Source organism: Neolamprologus multifasciatus, chromosome 19 (genome assembly GCF_963576455.1).
Source record: "Neolamprologus multifasciatus chromosome 19, fNeoMul1.2, whole genome shotgun sequence".
Lineage (NCBI taxonomy): Eukaryota > Metazoa > Chordata > Actinopteri > Cichliformes > Cichlidae > Neolamprologus > Neolamprologus multifasciatus.
This window is the reverse complement of record NC_140457.1, coordinates 10,650,481-10,677,205: the sequence shown is the minus strand read 5'-3', so window position 1 is coordinate 10,677,205 and position 26,725 is coordinate 10,650,481. Positions and strand designations below refer to the sequence as shown.

Below are 26,725 nucleotides of genomic sequence, written 5' to 3'. Positions count from 1 at the left end.
GGTTCCAATGATAAGTTAATATTAATTGATGGTCCATAACTTCATATTTGTTTTCCATTTAGGACACTTTGGAGGAACTTGTCAAAGCTGAGCCCATGTCTGATAGTCTGAAGACTAAACTAAACGATCTGTGCCGATTCTCCAGAGAAATGGGAACACAGTCGGAGAGAGTGTCTGCTCTCATCAAGGAATACAATAGGTAAGTAAAAGTAATGATGTTTTTTTCCAATGTAGACCATTATTTTATACACTATACTGTGTGATACATTTTTTCATGTATTTAAAAACAATTGATCAAGAAAGTTATAACAGAAAATAACAAAATACAATCAACAATTTCAGATTTGACTGGAAATAATGACATTAACAGAAAGAAATTCTTAAATTTGTCATGATTTGTTTCTAGTCTGAGTCTCCAAGCCTCCAGGGAGTGCCAGGGCAAGGAGAAGCTGCTGGAACAAGGTTTCCGCTCCGCCTTCAGAGAGTTCCAACAGTGGTTGGTTAATGCTAAGATCAACACGGCGAAGTGCTTTGATGCACCTCAAAATCTCAGTGAGGCCTCGTCTAGTTTGCAGAAAATTCAGGTATAGAACTAACTAAAGACCTAGCATCTATATCAAATATTTCAGCCTAATAATTGATCTTCTCGTCTCCTTTTTTCCTTAACAGGAGTTTCTAAGTGATAGGGAGCAAGGTCAGTCAAAGCTGAATGCTGTGGTTGTGAACAGTGAGCTTGTCTCTAGTGTCACAGCTAAAGATAAAGTTGATGCAGTTCGGGCTAAAATGAACACTGCCAGAGAGGACTGGAAGAACATGATGTCCAGTCTGCACAACAGAGAGACATGTCTGCAAGTGAGCATTCAAACACCCCTTGTCATTAACTGGGGGCATCTTATTCTCTAAAACCATCAGTGTAGAAATCAGATTTATGCCAAGTGATGCATCAGTCTACCTGTGTGTTTCAGAATCTTGTGTCACAGATGAAGGACTTTGAGGCGAGTGCAGAACCTGTTCAGGACTTCTTAAACGCCACAGAGCTGGCTGTACAGGAGAGCAGCACAAGACTTCATGATCTCACAGCCAAGAAGTTGGAGCTTCACAAGCTACAGGTACTAATGTTCAAAATCAACCAGACTTGGAACACCCATAAAGGCCAATTATGCCACTCAGTTTAAGTGTGAACCTAACTTCCATTGACAGAAGCTCTCCATTCCAGCTAAGTTACAGAGTTAAAGCATTGCTGCTCTTCACTTTAGATGCACTGCCAAGAGCTTATGCTAACTGCAAATACTTTCTGCTCCTTTGCTACTCATATGTCTTTTTAACAGTGTCCTTAATATGAGTTAATACATTTAACCTATGAAAAGACCTTTTATAATATTTTTCATTATTTAAACTTGTCCACTGACTATTTTCTGAGGGCTCGACTGCATGTCATGACCAAGAGCTTTATTGAGACTAGCGCTGGCACGATATCTCTTTCGCTTTCCTTTTTGTCATGTTCCCATCTCTAACTCCTTGTTGTTTGTCTGAATTTAACTGTCTTATATATCTTTGCGCCAGCTTGCATGTGTCTTTGATAACCTGCTTGTGCTTTTCCAGTCTGTGCTTGAGGAGTTAGCCTCTCAAGAGGTTCAGCTGAGCAGGCTGAAAGAGAAGGCCAAGCTGTTGTGGGACGAACATGCTGCCGGCAAGGGTTTTGTGCACCGTGTGTCACAGCTCTCTGCTCAGTACCTAGCTTTAACCAACCTGACAAAGGTAAAGTAATGCTTACCAAACTGCTTGTGCATTTCTGGGGTAGGTGTGGAGAGAAGACAGAGGAACTAGACTGGACAGAGCTCTGACTTAATAATGTTTTACAGATGATAACTGTGATGGTACTAACTTACCTAACTAAACACTGATTCCTTTGTTTTGTTATTGCAGCTCTTTTAAATGAGGTTATACAAACTAATTTAAATGTATCTTTGCAAGATATCTAAATCTGCATGTGCACTTTGAAGTTTGAAAGTGTGAAGGGGCTGTGGATTCCATCTGTCTGGTAACTTGCTGGTTGTGTCTGCCTTATGGTTCTGCAGGAGAAGGCATCACGAATTGATCGGATAGTCACCGAGCACCAGCTTTTCTCCCAAGGTTTAAAAGAGCTGCAGAACTGGGTGGTTGACACCAGCCATATGTTGCAGACTTACTGTGCTCCCACAGCTGACAAAAATGTTCTTGACAGCAGGATGATCAAGCTGGAGGTATACCAAGTCACTATTGTTTTTCAAAAGTAAAACATACCATGTTTAATACCAGCATAGGATTTTAATAAATGCACATGGGTGGATTTTGCACCAGGCTTTGCTAACTGCACGTCAGGAGAAGGAAATTCAGCTGAAGATGCTGATCACAAGAGGAGAATCAGTTCAGAGGAACACCTCAGCTGAGGGAGTGCCTGCAGTTCAAAAACAAATACAGGAGCTAAAAGATTCTTGGGATGCTCTGCTCTCTGCTTCTATTCAATGCAAAAGGTTTGTGCATTACCAAAAGTAACAGCAAGTACTGTTTGGTTGCTTTATATTGTATTCTTTAGTAAATGTATTTCCATGGAGAGTGTAAATGATTTACTTTGAGGCTGCATCTGTATTTTCAGTTTTTTCATGTCGTATTATCGCTGTTGCATCAAACACTGTCTCACGGTATATTAATCTTTAAAACTGATAGTCAATTGGAAGGCTCCCTGTCTCAGTGGACCAGTTACCAGGAAGATGTACGCCAGTTTGTTGCTTGGATTGAGCATGTTGAGGAGAGTCTCGATCCTGCTGATAAACAGTGCCCAGAGATGAGAGATAAAACTGCAAATCTGAGCAAAGCTAAGGCACTGAAATCTTCTACTATTACAGCTACTACATACTGTGTGCTAAATATACAATTTATTGTGTTAACCTTATGCTCTAATAGTCTTACAAGCACATTTTTTCAGTGGATTGTTAATTTTGGGGTTTCAGTTACTGTATGAGGAAGTGCTCACCCATAACACCCTACTGGACACCATAACAGCAAAGAGTGCCAGCATCACTGAGAACTATGTCGCTCAGCTGGAACTCCAAGATCTGCAGGAGCGCTATAACACTGTCAAAGACAATGCAATGGTAATAACTCAACACATTTGACCAGTGCTAGAATCGTATGCAGAATTTCAGTTTCAGTGTTACAGCTTGATACAAAAAATTTACCTAAAGATGTAGGCAAAATAATGCTTTTTTAATAAAAAAAAAACTACAAGTGAGACTCATCTGTGGGTTAATTTAAGAAAAATAATAGCTCACACTGAATTTTTATCGCTCTCCACTTCTTCAGAGGGCTGTTGGCAAAGCAGAGGAGCTGGTGAAAGCCCACCAAGAGTATCAACGGGGCCTTCATGCATTTGAAGAGTGGCTAGAACAGGAACAAGAGAAGCTTGGCTGCTACACCCAGCTGGAGGGTGATGTTGATATGCTGGAAGAGACTCTCCAAAAGCTACAGGTCCAGCAATTATTACTGTGGAAATTATCACTCAATAAGGATTAAATGGTTAGAAAACACTAGCATGGAGTATATTATGTGAAAGCAAGCATTTATATAATTACAGGAACTACAGCTTTACTGCACAGAGGGCCAGGCTTTACTAAACACTCTACTGGTGAGTCGAGAGCTGGTCATTCCCTGGGGCTTGCCTCAGCTAGAAGACAGAGCTCTAGAGACGCTTCAGCAGGAGTGGCGGCTTTACCAGGCCCGGCTATCAGACACCCGAGCCCAGCTCAACAGTGCTCTAGCCAAACTTCGGCAGATGGAGCAGAAGTTCCAGCGTCTTGACAGCTGGCTAAAGGGCATGGAGACCAAAGCACAACTGCGTAGTAATCGGCGATCTGACCGTGCCACTAAAGATGCTCAGCTTCAGCTCATAAAGGTTAGTGTAGTATACACAAAAGGTACACTTGTGACAATCTTTTCTGAGTCGTACAGATCTGCAGTGTTATTTGTAAATAATTAGTTGCTCATATTATTGTGTCACTCATTGTCTCCTCTATCAGGTCATTTAGGTTTTCAAGTTTTCATGGCTGAATGTTGAAGAAATTAATTTGCTCTGCAGTCAAGTAATGAATATAATACAATCGAATTATCCAAGTCTGGTCCTGACATTAATAGCATGCTTCTTTAATTAGAGCTGGCAGGAGGAAGTGCTGGTTTATCAAGAAGAAATGGAGGGCCTGAGTCTTTTGGCTCAGCAGGTTCTTGATGAGACACATATTAGCAGCAGGATCAGTACCAGAGCCACCCAGATCACAGCCCGCTACCACGCCCTGCTTCTGCATTTACTGGTAACGTGATTTTAAACACAACGTCACTGGAACTGCAAATATTACTATGCCTTTATTGACATTGTGAATTTATATTTAGACTGATAGTCATACGATTTGATTAGTTTAAGTTACCCTAAGCTTTTGCCTCCTCTTTAACTTTTTCTTTGTTATGTTTACTTCTTTTTTTACTTTGCAGGAGACTATCAAACAGCTCCAGGAAGAGGTGTCTTGCATCGAAGAGGCACAGTGTGTTTTCACGACCTTCTCAGACTGGCTCAGCACAGCTCAGAATAACTTCAGCACTGTGGCTATAAGTGTTGATATAGTGGACCGCTTTGCCATGGAGAGAAAGATGAAGAAACTAGAGGTATAGTTTATTAAATAGCATCTCTTCTGCTTATACTATCTATAAAGACGTTCACAGGATTAGACCTAATACAGAAATGTATTTGTTTTTCCTAAAGCCTGTTTGGGCTGGAAGTATTATGTCACAATAGAGACATCGATCAATCATGCTAGCCCATGTCATTTCAGGCTCTTCAGGCTGACATGGAGCAGGGTCACATTTACTTAAAGGCAATGAGGGAGAAGACAGAGCGAGCAATGGCATTCTTGGAAGAGCCTGAAGCTGAGCAGCTCAAAGAGGAGGTGGGCACACGACTCTTCCAGCTTGAGGAACTTATGGCAGCTCTTCGCACAGAGCATAGCTCCCTTGAGAAGTGCATCTCCCTCTCCAAAGACTTTATGGATAAGTACAAGGCCCAGGCCCAGTGGGTGATGGAGACCAAGAACCTTTTAGCATCAAATGTAGAGCCTAAAGCTGAACTTTACCAGAAGAAGGCTCAGCTGGCAAAGTACAAGGTAACTTCATACCGCTAAATCCTTTTTAGCTTTGCACCAGTGAAAGAATGAACTTGAAAGAGAAAGAGACAACTGCTTGATTTACATGCAATATGTTTCCTCCTTGTTATGCACGCAGACCATCCAGCAGACAGTCCAGTCTCATGAGTCAGCAGTGAAATCTGTCACTGAGAAAGGAGAGGCACTGCTTGATACAGTAAACGATCCAACTATCAGCGAAAACATGAAAAGGTTGCAGGCTGATTATCAGGATCTGTGCTTAGCTGCTAAGGTATTTTTAACTGTTTCCTACTTAGATATAACTAATATAACTTGGAATGAAGGGTGTGAAATAGGTCCAATATTCTATATTTTAATCATTGCTTGTGCTGTTTTTATTATAATATATGAGCAAACATTAAAAAAGTCAAACTTTGGTCCAAAGCCTTTACTTTTTCAGGCGTAATTTAAAAAAATACACAGAAATGCTTTTTGTTGTGTTTCAGGCACAGGTCCAGAACCTTGTGGAGTGGGTGAAAGAACATGAGGATTACAACAGTGAGCTGCAGGAAGCTGAGAAGTGGCTTCTGCAGATGTCCAGTAGGCTGGTGACCTCAGACTCCATGCAGACCAGCAGTATGGAGATGGCCACTCAACAGCTTGCCAGACACAAAGTAATCGACTTCATATTTCTTGTTCAAAGTTTCAAAGCATTGATGTTACAGTTTAAAGTAGTAGTCCAAAGTTAGCTCTGCTTTTCCTTAATTCAACAGCTTTGCTCTTGTGTCATCATTTTTAGGCTATAATGGAGGAAATAGCCAGTTTTGAGGAGCGTCTTGCCAGCTTGAAGCAGAAGGGAGAAGGTCTTGTTGCCAGTTGTACAGACCAAGTTCAAACCAAGATCAGTCAGCAGGTCCAGGCTCACATACAGGGAACCAGTGATAGCTACTCTGCAATTTGCAGTACTGCCCAACGTGTGAGTAATTGAAGACGAAGACAATACTCTTTTGTTTCTCAAGTGTTTTGTTTAAAAAAAAAAAAAGGAAAGCAAATCAAAACTGAAGGATAAAGTATGTAATGCAAAACATATTACACAGGTGTACCAGAGTCTGGATCGGGAACTGCAGAAACATGTTAATCACCAGGACACATTGCAGCAGTGTCAAACGTGGCTCTCTACTGTACAAGAGGAGCTTCAGCTCAATGATCAGGGACCATCTGGTCTGCAGGAAGCACTGAAGCAGGTATTTAGCACTGCACAGTTTTTCAGTCTTTCAGTTATTTTTCTATAACTCATTTTGATTATTACTTTTGCAAACACAGGTGAAGCACTACAGAGCACTTCAGGAGCAGGCCAGCACTTACCTAGACCTGGTTTGCTCTGTGTGTGACCTGTCCGATGACGCCGTAAGAGTGACAGCTGCGGAGGTCCAGCAAGTCAAACTCACGGTTGGTATCTTTTTTACCTCCTGTTGCAACATAAAAGTGGATATAAAGTGTGGATATATAATCATAATATAGGTAATAGTCACTCTATTTTGCAATAAGCTCGACCAATTTTTTTGGTATGTTGACAGAACTGCAGACCAAGTGCAAAATATTGTGGCATACTAAAGCAAGTTGGCTGTTAATTAAGCAATTACTCAGTATATGCTTTAATAAGGCATGCAGTGTGCTAGTGCAGACAGATATACACTTTAAAATGAATCATCTTGCAAGTATTGTACTGACCGTAGAAAGATTTACCATGTGTTTGTGCAGATAGAGGAACGGATGTCCAGTGCTCAAGAGCTTTCAGAGGGCTGGAGAGAGATCAAGGAACAGAAGCAAGACCTAACCAGCCTGTTCCAGGACATGGAGCAGCAGCTTCTCAGCCTCTCCAGAAGGCCAGCAGAGCTGGAGACCAAGATAGCACAAAACATGCTGTCACAAGCCGAGGTAGGATACACTATCATAATCATCAGTCCTTCATTAATGCACAGATAGGTTTACTCTTTTTCAATAATAACTATCAAGTATCCCTTGCTTCTGTACTTATATTTCTAAATTAAGTTTTACTGTATGTTTTCACTTGCTTTTTAACCATACAGCACAGTGAATCTTGATCTGTTCCCTTGTGATTGCAACATTTTTGGCCTGGGTTTTGATGGGATTAAAGTGAGATCTGCTTGGTATTTGGAAGTATTTCCGGTGACCATCCCCTATACTCACTCAGGAATGCAGCCAGCAACTTCAGTCCAAACAGAGTATCCTGACCAAGATGACTGAGACCGTGAGCAGATTAACAGGCGCCCAAGAGTCTCCAGAGCATGCAGAGCTTGACCGTCTGAGCCATTCCTGGCTCGAGCTCTGTCACCAGGCCAACAAGCTCCAGAGCCAGAGAGAGGAAGATCTGCAGAGGTCTAAAGAATACCATGAGTGTATCGCTGCAGTGGAGGTGCTGTTTGAACAGGTGTCCAAAGAGTGGGACAATTTGGCCAGGTGTGCTTTTATATGAACTATACTTCAATTCAGGAATAACATAGCTTTTGAAAATTAAATTTACATTTAACTTGGGAGGTAAATATTGTCTTCTGGGCAGAAACTGTCAAGAATAATTATTCATCAAAAATAGTTTTTTTTTTCCCTAGAGTTGAATTTCAGCTCCGTAATCAAGAAAATTTCATCTTTATGTGTCCACAAATTTAAGGAAATGTTTTTTTGTGTGTGTGTTCACAGAACGGATGCTGAAAGTTCATCTCAGCATTTGGAGGCCTTGAGGAAGCTTGCAATAACTCTTGAAGAGCAAAAAGGCACTCTTGAGGACCTCAAGGATCAGAAACAGAAAGTCATCCAGCATTTGAACTTGGATGACAAAGAGCTGGTTAAAGAGCAGATCAGCCACTTTGAGCAGCGGTGGTCTCAGATGCAAAACCTAATTGAAAGAAAAATCCAAGACTCAGTCGTGACCCTAGAGGATATGCATCAAGTGGAGGCCCGTCTGAAAGAGGCTCGAGATTGGGCTGAAGAGCAGCAGCCTGCCCTGTCTGAGGCCATGAAAATGAGTCCTCCTCCTGAGCTAGCTCAGAGCTTTCTCTTTGATCACCTGAGCATCTGCAGTGAGTTGGAGGCGAAGCAGCTCCTCCTGGCTCAGGCCATGGCCGACGCTGACAGGGTGTTAGCGCGGCTGGGCCTCAGTGAACGACAGCATCTGCAGCAGCTGATTTCCAACACACAATCTGAGGTAGAATCTTTGAGTGTGAAGGTGACGCAGCGCAGAAAACATCTCAGCAAAGCTTTTACTGAGAGGACACATTTCCTGATGGCTGTAAGTCAGTCCATCTCCTGGGTCCAACAGAATGAGAAGAAGGCTCAGGCAGAAGAGTACATTGCTTTGTTACCTGATGACCTAGCCAAGCAGGTCAGAACCTGTCGCAACATCCAGAGCAGTCTGAAGGCCTATCAGAGCGAGCTGACATCCCTCTGGTCTCAGGGGAGAGACCTGATGAGGGATGCGAGTGAGGAAGAAAGGAATGAGATTCTCACAAAGCTGCAGGAGCTGCAAAGTATCTTTGACAAAACCCTTCATAGATGTGGCCAGAAACTTCAAGAACTTGAAAAAGTGCTTATCTCTAGGAAGTATTTCAAGGCTGATTTAGAGAAAATATGCCAGTGGTTGAAGCAAGCTGATATAGTCACCTTTCCTGAAATAAACTTGATGGTTGGAGATGCTGAACTGGAAGCACAGTTGCTGAAGTATCAACAAATAGTTGAGCAGGCAATTGAGTATGAGAACCTCCTCCTAATTGTACAAAGAGCTGGCCAGGAAATATTGCCGACTCTGAATGAAGTTGACCACTGCTATTTAGATGAAAAACTTAACACCCTTCCTCAGCAGTATAACAGCATATTAGCACTAGCCAAAGAGAAACAGGAGAAAATCCAGCAGGCCATTATTACAAGGAACGAGTACAAGTCTTTCATAGATATCACTCACAAAGCACTGAAAGAACTTGAGGAACAGTATAATAATCTGGGGACTCAGCCGGTAGGCTTGCAAACAGAAGAAGTTGTCAGCCTGCAGAGTGATTACAAAGCAATTCAGAAAGATCTGAGCAGCCTGGGTCTAGCAGTGAGTGAACTGAACCAGAAGAAAGAGGGATTCCGTAGCACTGGCCAGCCGTGGCGCCCGGAGGAAATGACCCAGCTCGTGAGCCTGTACAATGGACTGAAGAGGTTGGTGGAACAGAAAGTGGAGCATCTGGACGAAACCTTGGAGTCGTTTGAGGACCACAAGGCGATGGCTATGCAGGTTGACTCTGAGTTAAAGGCCACAAAAGAGCAGCTGGTTAAAGTGAATGCAGAAACGCAGTCCGCTGAGGAGAGGTTAAAGAACTACCATGCTCTGGCAGGGAGTCTCCAGAGCGCCAACTCTCATTTGTCAAGACTCATGGAGCAGATGGACACTCTTGCTCCTCGTGTGGACCAAGCAGCCCATGATGCCTCGAAAGAGCAAGTGGTGCTCTGGCAAGAGGAGCTGCAATCCTTACAATCTGCAGTAGGGGAGCTGATCGAAGAATGTGAGAACAGGTTTATCCAAAGCAAAGACTTTGAGACGGAGATGAAAAGGACCCTGGACTGGCTGCAGCTAGTCAGGGATGATCTTGACTGTGCTGTGATTGTGGATGTCAGGGTGGAGAAGGTCCAGGAGGAGATCAGGAAGCAGCAAATCATGCAAGAAGAAGTGCAGTCCAGGCTGAGAATTGTGGCTGCTCTCAGTAGCAGGGAAAAGCAGGAGTTTATCAGTGCCAATGAGCTTGTCCCAGCCCACGTAGATACAAGTCTTGAAGAAATGGCAAAGCTACAGGCAGATGTTCAGAAGGCACTGACTGCCAAACAGGTGGGAACATCTTTAGTGAATGTAAATGTTTCATTTTTGAAGTTGTTAGCTGTTCAGTGAATTAGATCGATGTTTCCTTTTCATATTTTTCTCATTTGATTTTTTTTTTGATTAAGATTACTCTGGAGGAAGCCTTGGTGTTGTGTCAGAAATACCACTTCAGGATGCAAGCAGCGTGCGAGTGGCTCGAAGATGCCGTATCTTTCCTGCAGCAAGCTAGCTTGGGTGTGGATGTGGAGAACTATGAAGAGTGTCTGAGGCAGCAGGCAGATATCATGGCCACAGAGCAGGAGTTTCTCAGCCACCTAGAGGAACTGCAAACCCTCCTTCCTCAGCTGGAGAAACTGGTCAACCCTACTGCTAAAGAGCAGCTACGGGTGAGTGTGGAGTCGGCAAAGCAGAGAGGCATGGAGGTTCGAGATCAGCTCCAGTGTCACCAGGAAGTCCTTCACAGGTAATAAGAAAAGAGTCCGATCATGCAATCTGCCCTTTATCTGCAGTTTATTGTTGGTGTTTTATAGTGGTACTTTATACTTGAATATATTCTGTTTTTCTCAGCTGTGTGGCCCAGTGGAAGTCATACCAGGAAGCAAGGCAGACTGTCATTGAGCTTATGAATGAGGCTGAAAAGAAACTGACTGAATTTTCTACTGCAAAGGCAGCCACAAACCAAGAGGCTGAAGACAAGCTAGGCAGTCACAGAGTATGATAGCCTATAATATTATTTTATTCAATAGGTGGTGCTTCTGTGAATGCTTCATGCTACTGACATTCTTTCAATTTTTTCAGTGCCTTGTATCTCTGGTGAATGGCTTCCAAGAGAAGCTGAGTGGTTTAGAGGAACAGGCAGCTCAGCTGGAGCTGGTGGGGAGTGACGCCAGCAAGGCCACCATCAGTCGCTCCATGACCACTGTGTGGCAGCGGTGGACGCGATTACGCAGTGTAGCACGGGGACAGGAGAGAGTACTTGAGGACACCGCACAGGAATGGAGGACTTTCAGAGAGAAGGTACACTGGCCAGTGGGGAGAAATAATATTTTGCTAAGTATGGAAAAATAAAGATTTGCAGTAGAAACCATCTATAAATATGTTTCTTTATATAGATGGTGAAGGTTAAAGCGGTCTGCGATGAGCTCCAAAGTCGTTTCCCTGACAGTGCTGTGGAGAAGGCTTCCAAAGCCACTCTGCAGTCTCTGTTAGACCAGCATGACTTGTTGAGCCAAGACTTGGAGCGGGAACTGTCCTCCCTGATGCTGCTGCGCCAGTACGCACTCAGTCTGCTGCATGATGTGGAAGTGCCTTCACCAACAAATGGACAAGATGAGCTGCCCAGCCTGAAGGAGATCAGAGCTGTACAAGACCGAATGGAAAGGTAGGAGGATGAGAAACTTTAAACAAGTCCATCTGTAGCGATCAGAGATGAAAAAGTGCTCTTCGAAATGAAGTTCGATCTATGTTGCTGTTCAGAATATAAAATGAATTAATTATCTATTTGTCTTCAGCCTCTTGACACAGTCCAGGACCAAAAGAGCTCAGGCAGCTCAGGAGCTGAGGGACAGAGAGGAAGTCGAGAAGGAACTTAGTGTTGTAAAAGCCTGGATACAGGAGACCAGGGAACTTCTTCTCAATCCCACTCCAGACATTGATTCTCTGTTGCAGGAGCTTGAGGTATATCTGCCATCTAAAATCTGTCATCTAAACAGAGAAATGTCCAATTTGTGAATTAAATATGTCTGAAAAGAACACTGTTGCTCACACTATACCTCGACTAAGTCTCCAAAATATTCTGTTCTTTAATGGCCAATATCAGTGAAAGTGTTTGATGCCAAAAAAGGCTAAATAGGTCTTCTCTTTATTGCGCATAGGTTGTGCATGGAGATGTGATCACTTATCGTCAGAATGTGGATAAATTAGCAGAGCAACAACAGAGCAAGTACCTGGACCTCTACACTATACTCCCATCAGAAATCTCCATGCAACTAGCAGAGGTCTCACTTGCTCTGGGTGCTATTGAGGATCAGGTACTCTACAACACACACAGCCCTGAATATAAACTAGACATCAATGGGCATCGGTCATATTTGTAGCATTTGTCACTTCTTTTCTCATCTATTTTCCAGGTTCTTTCCAAGGAGAGAGAAAATCAGAAAACCAGAGAAATAAAGGAGGACTTCAGCTCCAGAATCCATGACATGTCAGAGAAACTCAAAGCCATCTCCACTAAATTTAAGGAAAAATCTCCTGATGTTGACCATGCCAAAGAAGAGGTCAAGGTAGAATGCTTACTTTGTGTTTGATCGTATTTTATGTGTTGTTGATAAAGGAAACTCTAAAATTACACTTTTTTTCATTGAGAACAACGATTGATATAAACTTTTATGCACCGATTTTTTTTCTCAGAGTCTTTTTGAAGACTTGGATACCTGCGGTCGCACTCTTGCAGAGCTCGATGCAGCTGTACAAGAGTTTGGCCGCAGAAACCCCCTGCTGGCCAAACAGCTAAGTGATGCCATCAGCAAGCTGTCAGAAATGCATCATCACACATCAAGACTGGCAGACTGTAGAAACAACTGGCTCAAAAAGGTTTGTTTGTAAACCTTTATATAACAATAAGTTATATAAGTCCAACATAGTAATAAAGGTAAAGAGAGTTTACATTTTCTTATTGTGGCTTTTCAGGCTGTCTGTTATTTAGATGAGTATAATGAGATGCTGGACTTCATTGTGAGGTGGTCAGAAAAAGCCAAAAGCCTGGTGAGGGCAAACATCATCTGGAACTCCTCTGTTCATCTGCAGGAACAGATACGGATGTACCAGGTGAGTTGGCGTGTTTTTTAAAGTGTTATTAGTCTCTCTAAAAAAGCAAAATCTAAATGGGTGGACATGGCTTGAGCTGGATTGATGCATATACACGTAAACATGCTCAGATTTAGTCATAAATGGGTTCTGTTTTTTTGTCTATGGCAAAGTTAGCTGTTGTACGGACCACTAACCTTTCTCTTTCTGTACTCAGGCTGTCCTGCGCGAGTCTCGAGAGCTGCACGGAGACCTTGAATCCATGGCGGAGAAAGTAGAGCTTCTATCTGAGGTGCTGCAGGTTGAGTCTATGAGCCAGCAGGTTTGTGAGCTCAGTCGACACACCGAGGAACTTCAGCAAAGCATCAAGACACGACTGCAGAGTCTGCAGGATGCAGACAAGGTACAGAAAAATAAAAGATTTTGTTTTTGTTTCACTTGTTAAGATTTTTGATAATCTCTATTTTAGTTTAAAATCATGTTTTACTAGTAGAATTTACCCAAAGGAGCATTAATACTCGTACTCACACAAAATTATCTTATGGACATCTGTCTTCAGAGTATGGAAGCCCTGGAGTATGAAGTGAAGGCCCTCCATGTTGCTCTGGAGCAGGTCCAAGCTACACTGACTTCACCAGAGTTGGCACGCCAGAGCCTCAAAGAACAGCTGGCTCAGAGACAGGTAACCAAAAAATATCAATGCCTTTTATTTATTTATTCTTAATAAAGAGCCTCAAATGTTCACTTTTCATCTTGTGTATTTTAAACATTTTCATGCGATATTAACTTTACATTTTTACAGCGTCTGCTGGCGGATATGGAGAGCTTCAAGCAGCAGGTTCAGGCCGTGCAGCTGTGTCAGAGTGCACTGCAGGTCCCAGAGGAGGTGATGCCTAACCTTGCTATCTGTCGCACAGCTCTGCGCCTGCAGCAAGAAGCCAGTCACTTGCAGCATGTAGCCATTCAGCAGTGCAACATCTTACAGGTACAGGGGGACACTACTGCTGCAGCACAATAACGTCAACACTGTATTCACAGAAAATATGCAACAATGCTGGGTACTGATAGAAAGTTACTTGACACCTTTAAGGTGTGTTTTGAGTCCTTTCAAAGTTGTAACCAAAGTTTTTTCAATTTTTAATACGCGCTGGATTTGAAAAGTTTACTCTTTTTACATTCTGAGATTTAACAAATTATGTAATATTAAAACTTATTTCACTTCACTTTTTTTCAGGAGGCAGTGGTGCAGTACGAGCAGTATGAACAGGAAGTCAGAGATCTACAGGGGCTGATAGAGGAAGCGCACCGGGTCATTCAGGACAGACCAATCCCCACCAACAACATCCAGGAACTGCAAGCCCAGATCCTACACCATGAAGTACAGTACTTTAACTCTTTCACTTTGCCTGTCTTTCTTCTTAAGAAAAACAGGAGCCTGTCACAATCTGAAAGCAGGGACTCAAGCGCAGAACAGGTTGACGTCTCAGAGCACCGTTTATTTACACACCAGTGCGATAATATATACAGTGACGGGGAAAAATCCAGGGTTTAGGGGAAGGTTCTCTCTCTCACACTCGCTCACGTCCTCACATCCAACTCACACACGTTCGTACAGCTGGGAGGTCACAGGTCCGGGAAGGTAAACTGGAACAAGAAAGGGAAAAATCACTCACAAGTCACGAAGGTAGGGCGTAAAGGTACAAGACCACGGGAGCTGGGAAGAGAGACTAACGTTAGTAGCACAATCATCCAGCGATGAGAAGATCTGTGGCCCAGCCTCAAATAGTAGTCGGGAAATCAGCTGATTGCCAACAGGTGTGTGAGCCAAGGGCGGGAGCCAGCAGTGAGCTCCGCCCAGGCAGAGAGGTAGGGGAGAGAGAAAGCAAAACACAAGTGTAGCCTTGTGAGGCCGGCTGGGCAGGCACGGGGACCATGACAGAGCCTACTGTGTGAACATGTGCTGTATTCACTGCTGTATTTGTTATTTTGATTTAAAAAAATCCTGATATCTGCTTGTCTTTCATACTGAGCTTTATATGTAACCCATAACTGCTATATAACTGCTGTATGTATTTTGTATTTTTGACTAGGAACTTGCCCAAAAGATCAAAGGTTACCAGGAGCAAATCGCCTCGCTCAACTCAAAATGCAAAATGCTGGCAGTGAAGGCCAAGCACGCCACCATGCTCCTGACAGTGACTGATGTAGAGGGTCTGCCTGAGGATCTCCAGGAGATGGATGGGGAGAAATCAAAGAAATCTGCAGCTCAAGCTGTCGTGGTAAGAGAACATCATGCACATAATGTGCTGATGGCTATAAAGTTTGTGCTGGATAATAAACAAATATGTTGACCTATTCTACTGTTTAAAGCTTTAGCATGGCCTGGATATTTTTCTTTAATTTGCTCCAGGTCTATTGTGGAGCTTTTACGTTTATCTACGCCTTGCCTATGCATAATCTTTTCCAATTTACCTTGCATGTCTGCTCTTCTGTTTTCCTGCATGGTGTGCCAGATGACAGCTGGACGCTGTCACACCCTGCTGTCACCTGTAACTGAGGAGTCTGGTGAGGAGGGCACTAACAGCGAGATCTCTTCTCCTCCTGTGTGCCGTTCTCCTTCTCCCATAACTCACACTGAAGCAACTGTAACCAAGGTTTCAGCCTTCTCTCTGCTTTTTGTTCGAAGTTGTTGAGTAAAAAGATTCTCTTGTGTAGTGTAGATGACATTAAATTTCATCTTCGTGTAAGTATTTCTGTCTGGTTACTATCCATTTAATAACGTAACTTCTGATGACACCCTTTAAATTTCCCTTTAGATGGGACGAGGGACACTCACAAGAGCTCCCATTCAAGAACTGTATGACCCAACCTTTGAGTCTGTGGCCAACTTAGATGACCTGCAGCGCTCCTGGGAGAGTTTAAAGAATGTGGTATGTGAAAGTCTTCATCTTCATGCTTTTTTAATAAAAAATGTCGATTATGAGCACGTGGATTTGAACATTTTTTAATAAAACACTGTTTTCAGCAACTAGAAACAATGTTATGAATGTGGTATTTGATTATTCCTTGTTAATGGTTATCATTATTAGTGTATCAATGGTATTTCAGACCTTTTTTATACTCTGTTTTGTCTTACAGATCAGTGAGAAGCAGAGATCTTTGTATGAAGCTCTCGAGAAGCAGCAGCATTACCAGGGTTCACTCCAATCAATCTCTTCTAAGATGGAGGCGTTAGAAGCCAAACTCAGTGAGCCTCTGGAGGGAGATAAAAGTCCGGATAGCCACATAAAGGCACATAAGGTTTGTCACATACAGAAAGGTCTTGCATATTGTGAAGATTAGAGAGCTGAGTTGAGGAAAGTCAGACTTGTCGAAGATGTATTTATCACCTTGTTTTGAATCTTTAATATTATTTTTATAGGATTATGGTATTTTGTGTAAACAATGCATCACTATCTCAGTTCTTGCTTGTAAACTGAGTAGGCTAACTTTTGGTTGTTTTGTAAAGGGTCTGCTAGAAGAGATTCAGAGTGTGCAGCAAGAAATAGACCGGCTGCAGACAAGCTTCACGGAAGATTTGGCCACTGATGCTGTGGACTCAGACATGGCTGACCAGCTGGCTATGCAGTCCTCCCTTTCCGTGTTAGCTGAGAGGATGGCCACCATCCACATGAAAGCCTCGGGGAAACAACAATTATTAGAGGTATTTTTTGCGAAAATCATATCAAATAGTAGAAATAGTTGTTTTATTAATTCATTAAACTTTATTTCTCAAACTTAGAAAGTTGTTATAATAACTCAAATTGGATGTGGCATCCTTCAGGAGCGTGTCAGTGATCGCCTGGAGGGTCAGCTTCAGGAACAGGCCGTACAGCTCTATCACACCCAGGCAGATGAACTGGACCAGTGGTTGGGCAAAATGCGCAGTGCTGTAATGTCCCTCCTTGAACCTAAACTTGCAGAGGAGACAGATATGGAGAATCAACTGGCTGAATGTCAAGTAAGAGTTCCCCCTGCTGTTCACTCGCAGTAATGCAGCCTCAAACACTGCTGTACTTGAGAATATTAATGGATTTGTGAATATAAATGTGGGGTTAATTAATAATGCATGTCACAGGAAATTTTCAGAAATGAAAGGTGGATGTCTGGGATTACTTTTTAGATGCTCAGGGATTTGTTTCTGAGCACAAATCAGATTTGTCAGTGGATTATTTACCTACGTCTCATCTTTCAGTATTTTGTCCTTATTACACATGGATCATTTCAGGGGGTCAGGGGCCTTTCAGTGAGTAAACAAGCGTATTAGAGGAGTAATAGGGACCTTCACATGGCTGGACCTAAGTGACTGTAGCACTAGTCTTAAGCAGATTATGCAGATCTCTCTGTGTGACAGGGGCATGTTAGAAGCCTAGGGCTGTGTAGTCAGAGCTCGCTACCTGGATTGGTGCTCGGGACAAAGCTGCTAGAATATCCAAGTAGGGGAATCCTAGAGTACAGGGAGTGTAGGATAGCAGGGTGGGAAGCGATTCTCTGCTGTAGAATAACATGCAGACTCTAACGATTGCAAAGGAATGTCAGTAATATCAAAAAACAAATGTTTCTTTAAACATCTGGACAATCTTTACTGATGGGCACTGACAGCTGGTCTGGAATTAGAATGGTGTTCTACACAGACAAACTGGTTTGTAAGTTGAGGGGGAGCATGTATGCTGAAGAGCACAGAGCCTGAAGGATTAGCGGTAATATGTTGCACAGGAGGCAAGGCCGAAGAGGTGGGCCAAGGATGAGAGCCGTCCCTGTCCTTTGGACAGGGAAAGCTGCTGGTGAAGGGGGTTCATCCATACCCAGAGAGTCTGTCGTGTAGATGGAGGAGCTCCTGTAGGCGGTGAAACACGATGTTTGATCTGGCGGCTCTCCTCCTACTGCTGCAGAACATGCTGCTGGAGATTGAAGAGAAGGTGCTGGCCCTCTCAGAGCTGTCAGTTCACAGTGAGAACTTGCTGCGGGGAGGCCGCGCAGACACTAGAGAGGAAGCTGAACATTTGGCGAGGAAGTTACGCACATTGAAGGGTGGTTTGTTGGAGCTGCAGAGGATGCTACAGGACAAACAGAGTAACATCCAGGTGAGGTTGCTGCATGGGCTAAATGTTGTCATCCGCTGATGTGTGTGCATGTAGTGCAGAATATTTGACTCTGTGTTTGGTCCTCACTGTGACTACCATATTTGCAAAGTTTGCACTGGTGTATTTATCAGCAATGGGTCTACAACAAATGCACATTTTTGCAAATTTTGAATTATTGTATTTGATAATACTACTTTTTCTGAAGCATTTGTCTTATATCTAACTTTCTGATCCGACAGGGTTCTCTGCAGGAGCAGGAAGACAGTGAATCAGACTCCAGCCTCTCTCAGAGTCCCAGTGTACAAGATTGGCTGGCCCAGGCCCGAACCACACGAACCCAACAGCACCAAGACAGTCTTCAGAGACAGAAGGTGATTTTCTCTTTTTTAACCTTCATTAAGTTCAGTATAGACTTAAATACACATTCTTACATAGTTTGTCATTGGATTTCTTTGACTATTACCCAGGAATGCACAATAAATGTTCTTATCTTAATGTTGATGACAAACTTTAATTTGTCTTTTGGGTCAGTCCTCATCTATGAGTTGAATGTAAAAAGGAGTGAGTGTGCAATAAATGACATGTCCCCACAGGAGCCAAAAATCTGTGTTTCTCACCAAAACATGTGTATCCCTAAGGGTCTAACAAGCATTTGTATAAATAACTTCATAAATGTTTCTTTGTGATGCCACATACAGTCTAACACTGTTGTTTTGTTGCTTGTTTTCTACTGTAGGAACTGGAAGAGCAGCTCGCAGAGCAGAAAAAGCTTCTTCAGTCAGTTGCCAGCAGAGGAGAGGAGATCCTCATCCAGCAGGCTTCACCCAGCAGTGCCAGGTCTCTTAATAACAGTTATATTATACATGAATAATAATTAACTGAATAATAAAATATGAAGTATATGTATGAGGTTCATTCTTATGGCAGAATATAAATGTAAGTAATGTAACAGAGCACTAATTTATTCTCTGTCATCCTGCAGTATGACAGAACCATTTTCACCAGCAGCCTTGGCTGAAAGGGAAACGCAGGCTGGGCGGGAGCAGATGAGGCAGAGATGGGAGAGTCTGAGACTGGAGCTCAAAACTAAACTCCAGCTCCTGCAGAAAACCCTGGAGCAGGACCACAAGCAGCCAGTACGTATCCCTGTGTTTTTAATTACTGTTAGCATACACTCAATAGAAAAAACAAATCAGAGTGTTTAATATGTATTTTTTGTCCTTTAGGTTTTTTCGAGAGCTTCCCGTGTGTCCACATCTGGGCCGGTGTTTAAAGGAGACACCCAGGCTGACAGGTCCTCTCTGAAGACTCTGTACGATAGCTTCAGGCAAACAGTAGAAGACGTCACCCCGCAGGTTTAGCATATCTGTTATTATATTGTACTGCAATGTTGGAAATGCAACTTTTTATTTCGAGCATGTGGTCTCAATGAAAACGTACATTCTTCCCATGTACATGTGTATGTAGCCTGGTGGTGGTGAGACACAGGTGGCGCAGATGGAACAACAGCTCTACACAGCTGTGTCATCCACCTCCTCCTGGCTGGATAATGTGGAGAACAACGTCTTCTCTGGCTCAGTGCTGCTGGCTGAAAATGCAGAGACCCAGCTACAAAAGCAGGAGGTACAATTGGCCTTATTTGTGGAGCTTTAGTAAATATTGCAGGAAATCTCAAATGAATAAATCACATGATCAGAAGGATTAAATGGTAACGTCTACACCAGCATAAAGTTCTGGGTGGGAAGCATGGTGCAGGTGCATAAAAATAAAGCTATGTCATTTTAACTGCAGTATTACACCGTCAATCAAAATGCTTTCCCATATTACAGATTTCACCTTGTAATTATTTAGTATAAATCAAGCTGATGATTCTGACCTCTTCTGCAGACCTTGGAGAACGATGTGAGGCATATGACGGAGGAGGTGAAGCTCAGCCAAACTCTGCTCGCTTCATCTTCAGCGTTAAGGCACGAAGAACGAGTACTTTTGGAAGACAACCTTAACTGCCTCAAAGAGAGATTAGGAGCTCTGGGTTGTGCTCTGGGACAACGCTGTGACCAAATGAGAAGCAGAGCACATGAACTCACATCCTATCAGGTTTGCCTCATATTGTGCTTTATGTTTTTCAAGCCCTTTAATGTTTAGACAGAGACAGCCGCTGGGGAAATGCTTCTTTTTATTAAGTTAAGCCACTGTTGCAGAAGACAAAGACAAGCCTATAGGAAACAACCTTTATATCTTTATATTATGAAACCAGACATGCATGCATTTTGTCTTAATTTCCTATAAATTACCTCGTGTCTTACACAGACTGAATTGCAGCTTCTTCAAACTGCTTTAATTGAGACCAAATGCCAGATACTGCAAGCCCTAGCTGGAGCAATGGATAGACCAGCGTCAAAACAACTGGAGGTAATGCAAGAGTTGACTAATATTCCTCCTGAAGCTTTAACCATCTTCCTTTAAAGCTTGCAGAAAACAAGAACATTACTGTGAATGTCTTTAATACATCTAATCGGTTTCTCTTAGGTCATTGCCAGTGCAGAGGAGAGCTTGAAAGACTTTGAACAAAGAATCACAGAACTTAAAACCAGAGGATCAGCACTGCACGTGGATCAGATCTCAACAAACAAACTGCTCAAACTACAGGTAACATACATGATTGATGGCTCACGGAGAAATCATCAATTTGGTTTTACTTCTGAATGTACAGTGAAGAAATTACCGTCAGATTCAAAAGATGCACAACCGGATTTTTTGTGTTTTTCCAGGATTCTTATGAGGAGCTGGTGATGACAGTGGGTTCCCGGCGCAGTGGGCTGAACCAGAACATGGCACTGAAGGAGCAGTATGAACGTGCTCTGCAGGACCTGAAAGACCTGGTGGACACAGCTAAAGACAAGATGGCTGCCGATCAGAGAATTATTGCCAGCTCTGTGGAGGAAGTCCAGAATCACCTGGACAAACATAAAGTATAGTCACCTGCTAAATCCTTTAGGCTTAAAGAATCAACAAGGTTACATGTTGAACCCAATTTGTTGTGATGCAGGAGACAAATAGAGCTGATCGTCTTTGTTTCTGGCCTCTTTTAGGAGTTCTTCCAGGGTCTAGAGTCCCATATGATTCTAACGGAAACATACTTCAGGAAGATCAGTGGCCTGATGCTTCCCAAAGAAAACCAAGCCTTGGAAGAGACACTAGCTGAGGCTCAGAGAGTCCTCAAAGAGGCACACAGTAAAGGAGTTGAACTGGAGTGTATCCTAGAGGTAGGTGAAGGAGTATATATGAGATATTTGTGTAAAAGGAAGGTTAACATAGTCACAAAAATTCTGATAACAGATAATTTTGTGACCAGTTCCAAGTGTGGTTGGTTTAACTGTATCTTATTACATGTACAGTGGGGCAAAAAAGTATTTAGTCAGCCACCGATTGTGCAAGTTCCCCCACTTAAAATGATGACAGAGGTCAGTAATTTGCACCAGAGGTACACTTCAACTGTGAGAGACAGAATGTGAAAAAAAAATCCATGAATTCACATGGTAGGATTTGTAAAGAATTTATTCGTAAATCAGGGTGGAAAATAAGTATTTGGTCAATAACAAAAATACAACTCAATACTTTGTAACATAACCTTTGTTGGCAATAACAGAGGTCAAACGTTTACTATAGGTCTTTACCAGGTTTGCACACACAGTAGCTGGTATTTTGGCCCATTCCTCCATGCAGATCTTCTCAAGAGCAGCGATGTTTTGGGGCTGTCGCCGAGCAACACGGACTTTCAACTCCCGCCACAGATTTTCTATGGGGTTGAGGTCTGGAGACTGGCTAGGCCACTCCAGGACTTTCAAATGCTTCTTACGGAGCCACTCCTTTGTTGCCCGGGCGGTGTGTTTTGGATCATTGTCATGTTGGAAGACCCAGCCTCGTTTCATCTTCAAAGTTCTCACTGATGGAAGGAGGTTTTGGCTCAAAATCTCACGATACTTGGCCCCATTCATTCTGTCCTTAACACGGATCAGTCGTCCTGTCCCCTTGGCAGAAAAACAGCCCCATAGCATGATGTTTCCACCCCCATGCTTCACAGTAGGTATGGTGTTCTTGGGATGCAACTCAGTATTCTTCTTCCTCCAAACAGGACGAGTTGAGTTTATACCAAAAAGTTCTACTTTGGTTTCATCTGACCACATGACATTCTCCCAATCCTCTGCTGTATCATCCATGTGCTCTCTGGCAAACTTCAGACGGGCCTGGACATGCACTGGCTTCAGCAGCGGAACACGTCTGGCACTGCGGGATTTGATTCCCTGCCGTTGTAGTGTGTTACTGATGGTGACCTTTGTTACTTTGGTCCCAGCTCTCTGCAGGTCATTCACCAGGTCCCCCCGTGTGGTTCTGGGATCTTTGCTCACCGTTCTCATGATCATTTTGACCCCACGGGATGAGATCTTGCGTGGAGCCCCAGATCGAGGGAGATTTTCAGTGGTCTTGTATGTCTTCCATTTTCTGATGATTGCTCCCACAGTTGATTTTTTCACACCAAGCTGCTTGCCTATTGTAGATTCACTCTTCCCAGTCTGGTGCAGGTCTACAATTCTTTTCCTGGTGTCCTTCGAAAGCTCTTTGGTCTTGGCCATGGCGGAGTTTGGAGTCTGACTGGTTGAGGCTATGGACAGGTGTCTTTTATACAGATGATGAGGTCAAACAGGTGCCATTCATACAGGTAACGAGTGGGGGACAGAAAAGCTTCTTACAGAAGACGTTACAGGTCTGTGAGAGCCAGGGATTTTCCTTGTTTGAGGTGACCAAATACTTATTTTCCACCCTGATTTACGAATAAATTCTTTACAAATCCTACCATGTGAATTCATGGATTTTTTTTTCACATTCTGTCTCTCACAGTTGAAGTGTACCTCTGGTGCAAATTACTGACCTCTGTCATCATTTTAAGTGGGGGAACTTGCACAATCGGTGGCTGACTAAATACTTTTTTGCCCCACTGTAGATATAATAGATATGACATGTTTAATGAAAGACATTTACTTAGTTTTTAAATGTTATATATTAGAACATCACTAGCTATATAAACACATTTTTAAAAGCCTTTTAATTACTTTGAAAAAAATGACATATTAAAGTTGGTATCTATGAGATAATGCTGGAGTTGTACTGTAGGAGGACCGATGTGTTTGCAAGCATTTAGTACAAAATCTCTCAACAAAATATCTAATTAATGGTAAAATTAAAAAAATATTATTATAGTTACATAGTAACAAGTGTGCTGATTAAAAGAGCAAAGATGTACTTGTCAGACGAACTGAATTTTAAATATTTATTTATAATCATGTTTATTTTCAGACTTGGTGCCGTTTGGTGCAGGACTACCAGAGTCTGAACCAGCATCTGGAGGCTGTTGAAGAAAGTATTCCTTCTGTTGGTCTGGTTGAAGAAACTGAAGAAAGGCTTATGGACAGAATATCATTATACCAGGTACAATGTCACATGACCTCAGGTGTAAATTTACTACATCGGGCTAATTGTTTAGCTGTAACAAAGGAAGAAGCCACTTAAATTCTCTTACATGCTGATTAAGAAAGGTTCAAGTCAAAATGGGCTTCCTGTCTTTGCTGCAAAGTAGAAAAATATATTTATCTAGCTGGAAACACATTTTCTTCTTCTTCTTTGCAAAGGGTCTGAAGGGGAGACTAGCGGAGCACCAGCACAAGCTCTACCAGGTGTTGGATGAAGGTAAACATCTGTTACTGTCAGTGTGCTGCCCCTCGCTGGAGAATCAGCTCGCACTCTTGGGGGAACACTGGCTCAACAACACTGCCAAGGTCAACAAGGAGTTACAACGCCTCGAGGCTATTCTGAAACACTGGACCAGGTCAGAAAGACTTCAAAAATAAGGACTGTTTCTTAGGCTTTGGATATAAATATCCGGTAAATGAGTACATGGTCTAATTTCAATTGTTTTTTCTTTAGGTATCAAAGGGAGTGTGGAGAGATGAGCGAATGGCTGCAGTCTGCTCTGGAGCGCCTGGAGTTTTGGAACACGCAGGCGGTGTTAGTGCCACAGGAGCTGGAAACCGTCAGAGATCATCTCTCTGCTTTCCTTGTGAGGCCAAAGACAATCAATTTGGTTGATTGGTTTTGTTTTGTTTTTGCTGGCCAACCAGCTGCCTCACTTAATGGCAGTTGTAGGCATGAACACAACACCTCACACCACTGTAACATATACTACAAATTTACTTGTATTTGTTTAATATTGTTATTATCTTCTGCAGTAGCAGAAGATAATAACTATGTGGACCAGACTGTTTTGCTGCAGTCTGGTCCACATAGTTTTGATTGGATGATTTTCCACTTCTCTCTTTTTTAGGAATTTTCAAAAGAAGTTGAGGGAAAGTCTAGCCTTAAGAGCTCAGTGGTTAATGAGGGCAACCAGCTGCTGCGGCTGAAGAAAGTGGACACGGTGGTATTGCGCTCTGACCTGGCACGGATTGACACTCAGTGGGCTGAGCTACTCACACGCATCCCAGTGGTCCAGGAGAAGCTGCATCAGGTATCACATGCAGCCAGACTAAAAAGGCTTACCTGCTTCAGGACAAATAGGATTACCTCTTTCTGCTTCTCCAGTTTGCATGCAAAAGTTTTCATTGCAGTTTGTTTTTAAACTACCAACATATCGGTTTCTCTTTTTTTCTCTCTCTTTTTTTTTCTAGATCCAAATGGAAAAACTGGCCTCCCGTCATGCCATTTGTGAGCTGTTTAACTGGATATCGCTGATGGAGAGTGTCATTGACGAGGATGAAGAAAACCTCAAGAGTGCTGTGGGATCAAGTGTGATTCAAGACTATTTGCAAAAATATAAGGTAGTGGAGAATTTTTCATTGATTCATGACAGTTTCTGTTTACATGTATGGTCTAAACTCTTATTAAATCAAAAATAGAACTTTTTTTTTAGTGGAATGAATGGTTTTGGGTTTTTTTGTGGTTTGCCATTGCAAGTAAGGTTTTTTCTAGATAAAATTCTTCTTCTTCTTGTGCTGAGAGCTAAAATTTTGATTTTTAAACATGGAGTTTTCCTAACCTGATCATAATGGTGATGCAACTACTGGTTCTAACTGTAGATCTTTTATTATAAAATCTCCTGTTGTTTCCTCACTTTAGGGATTCAGAGTAGATTTAAGCTGTAAGCAGCTGACTGTGGACTTTGTCAACCAGTCAGTGCTGCAGCTCAGTGGTCAGGATGTGGAGAGCAAGCGCAGTGATAAAACAGATTTTGCTGAGCGTCTGGGAGCGATGAACAGGCGCTGGCAGATCCTACAAGGCCGCATCAATGAGAGGGTGAGGACGTAATCATTGATAATGTTACAATAAAACCAACAGCATATTCACCCAATGTCCTTTATCAATGCAACATCCAAAGTTAACTTTCTTTTTTTTTGCATGAAATTCTTAAAGATCCAGTTCCTTGAGAGCCTCTTGGAGATGTGGTTAGATTATGAGAGCAGCATTCAGGCCATGAAGTCTTGGATGGCAACTCAAGAAGAAAGGCTGAAGAGGAAACACCGGATAGAGGATCTGACATCTGTGCAGAATGCTCTAAAAGACTGCCAGGTACTGTAGATCTGATTAAGATATTCTTGCACTTCATCTTGTCTTTGTATTTGCTAAATAAAAACATTTTTTTAAAGGAAATGGAGGAGCTGGTAAAAGAAAAAGAGAAAGAGCTGGAGCGAGTCGAAGAGCAAGGCTGTGCCCTTGTTCAAAATAAGACTGATGAGGCCTGTGCTATTGTCATGGAGACCCTCCAAGGTGTCAATCACACCTGGGCTAACCTGGACCACTTGGTAATCTCCTTGTTCTTTTTTGTTTTGACTTTGGCCTGATTTTGCAATTTACTGGATGTAGATGCATGTTTTTGATTTCACCTTCTACAGATTGGGCAGCTAAAGATCAGCTTGAAGTCAGTGCTGGACCAGTGGACTCTATACAAACACGCTTCAGAGGAGATCAATGGCTACCTGATGGAGGGAAGGTACTCTGTGTCTCGTTTCCGCCTCCTCACAGGCTCACTGGAGGCTGTTCATCTGCAAGTGCAAAGTCTGCAGGTATATTAAGATAAAGGGGCATTCAGTGTATTTTACATGTTTACTGACTAAAGCCTTTAACTGTATTGATATGAGTTTCTGAAATCCTGTGTTTCCCTATGTTTCTTAATGTGATCATTTAACTGCTGGTGAATTAACAACTGTATCTGTCACTGTGAAGGATTTGCAAGGGGAACTGGAAAAACAGGAGAGCAGTCTCAGAAAATTTGGTGCTGTTACCCACCAACTGCTGAGGGAGTGTCACCCTTCAGTGTCAGATTCTCTCAACAATGCCCTGAAAGATGTCAACGCAAGGTGAACCTAATTAGCATGGTGCTATGCTTATTACTATCATTACTACTGGTGTTTCTTTAATGAATTTAAGACATTTATTAGCGTATTACCATGTCATTGCACTTAGATGGACTGGCTTACTGGAGGAGATTGGAGAGCGTCTCAGAAGCAGCAAGGCACTGCTTCAGCTGTGGCAGCGCTACAACGAGCTTTATGAGCAGAGCTGCAACAGCATCCAGCTGCAGGAGGAAAAAGCAGATCAGCTCCTCAAGACCACCTGCAACAAGGACATTGCTGACGATGAGGTGTCTGACTGGATTCAAGAATGCAGCGTGAGTCACGCTACAGCTTTGCAACTTGCAACAACAGAAAAAC

At 42.7% G+C, this 26,725-nt stretch overlaps 1 protein-coding gene across 6 annotated transcripts in view; it reads left to right on the top strand.

Moving 5' to 3' along the window:
* syne1b (spectrin repeat containing, nuclear envelope 1b) overlaps positions 1–26,725 on the top strand; it is a 46,535-nt gene that overhangs the window by 4,945 nt on the left and 14,865 nt on the right. For 4 of the 6 annotated variants that reach the window (XM_085142394.1, XM_085142393.1, XM_085142396.1 and 1 more), the window contains exons 14-76: positions 63–199; positions 407–584; positions 670–852; positions 966–1,109; positions 1,603–1,758; positions 2,079–2,243; positions 2,341–2,513; positions 2,707–2,860; positions 2,991–3,134; positions 3,343–3,507; positions 3,614–3,931; positions 4,188–4,343; positions 4,522–4,692; positions 4,860–5,186; positions 5,305–5,457; positions 5,672–5,839; positions 5,965–6,141; positions 6,263–6,409; positions 6,489–6,614; positions 6,927–7,103; positions 7,381–7,646; positions 7,884–10,044; positions 10,161–10,498; positions 10,603–10,747; positions 10,834–11,052; positions 11,148–11,416; positions 11,547–11,712; positions 11,910–12,065; positions 12,165–12,317; positions 12,445–12,627; positions 12,724–12,861; positions 13,058–13,243; positions 13,400–13,522; positions 13,643–13,825; positions 14,075–14,218; positions 14,931–15,119; positions 15,354–15,494; positions 15,657–15,770; positions 15,979–16,140; positions 16,349–16,543; positions 16,664–16,840; positions 17,772–17,963; positions 18,203–18,334; positions 18,700–18,800; positions 18,946–19,099; positions 19,190–19,318; positions 19,431–19,586; positions 19,851–20,060; positions 20,274–20,375; positions 20,493–20,612; positions 20,735–20,935; positions 21,056–21,229; positions 23,319–23,450; positions 23,651–23,847; positions 23,946–24,078; positions 24,343–24,525; positions 24,686–24,835; positions 25,134–25,310; positions 25,428–25,583; positions 25,661–25,816; positions 25,907–26,077; positions 26,238–26,371; positions 26,478–26,682. In XM_085142394.1, the coding sequence (XP_084998520.1) occupies positions 63–199; positions 407–584; positions 670–852; positions 966–1,109; positions 1,603–1,758; positions 2,079–2,243; positions 2,341–2,513; positions 2,707–2,860; positions 2,991–3,134; positions 3,343–3,507; positions 3,614–3,931; positions 4,188–4,343; positions 4,522–4,692; positions 4,860–5,186; positions 5,305–5,457; positions 5,672–5,839; positions 5,965–6,141; positions 6,263–6,409; positions 6,489–6,614; positions 6,927–7,103; positions 7,381–7,646; positions 7,884–10,044; positions 10,161–10,498; positions 10,603–10,747; positions 10,834–11,052; positions 11,148–11,416; positions 11,547–11,712; positions 11,910–12,065; positions 12,165–12,317; positions 12,445–12,627; positions 12,724–12,861; positions 13,058–13,243; positions 13,400–13,522; positions 13,643–13,825; positions 14,075–14,218; positions 14,931–15,119; positions 15,354–15,494; positions 15,657–15,770; positions 15,979–16,140; positions 16,349–16,543; positions 16,664–16,840; positions 17,772–17,963; positions 18,203–18,334; positions 18,700–18,800; positions 18,946–19,099; positions 19,190–19,318; positions 19,431–19,586; positions 19,851–20,060; positions 20,274–20,375; positions 20,493–20,612; positions 20,735–20,935; positions 21,056–21,229; positions 23,319–23,450; positions 23,651–23,847; positions 23,946–24,078; positions 24,343–24,525; positions 24,686–24,835; positions 25,134–25,310; positions 25,428–25,583; positions 25,661–25,816; positions 25,907–26,077; positions 26,238–26,371; positions 26,478–26,682 (12,792 nt within the window). The remainder of the gene's footprint in view (positions 1–62; positions 200–406; positions 585–669; positions 853–965; positions 1,110–1,602; positions 1,759–2,078; positions 2,244–2,340; positions 2,514–2,706; positions 2,861–2,990; positions 3,135–3,342; positions 3,508–3,613; positions 3,932–4,187; positions 4,344–4,521; positions 4,693–4,859; positions 5,187–5,304; positions 5,458–5,671; positions 5,840–5,964; positions 6,142–6,262; positions 6,410–6,488; positions 6,615–6,926; positions 7,104–7,380; positions 7,647–7,883; positions 10,045–10,160; positions 10,499–10,602; positions 10,748–10,833; positions 11,053–11,147; positions 11,417–11,546; positions 11,713–11,909; positions 12,066–12,164; positions 12,318–12,444; positions 12,628–12,723; positions 12,862–13,057; positions 13,244–13,399; positions 13,523–13,642; positions 13,826–14,074; positions 14,219–14,930; positions 15,120–15,353; positions 15,495–15,656; positions 15,771–15,978; positions 16,141–16,348; positions 16,544–16,663; positions 16,841–17,771; positions 17,964–18,202; positions 18,335–18,699; positions 18,801–18,945; positions 19,100–19,189; positions 19,319–19,430; positions 19,587–19,850; positions 20,061–20,273; positions 20,376–20,492; positions 20,613–20,734; positions 20,936–21,055; positions 21,230–23,318; positions 23,451–23,650; positions 23,848–23,945; positions 24,079–24,342; positions 24,526–24,685; positions 24,836–25,133; positions 25,311–25,427; positions 25,584–25,660; positions 25,817–25,906; positions 26,078–26,237; positions 26,372–26,477; positions 26,683–26,725) is intronic. The other 2 variants (XM_085142398.1, XM_085142397.1) reach the window with 2 other exon arrangements.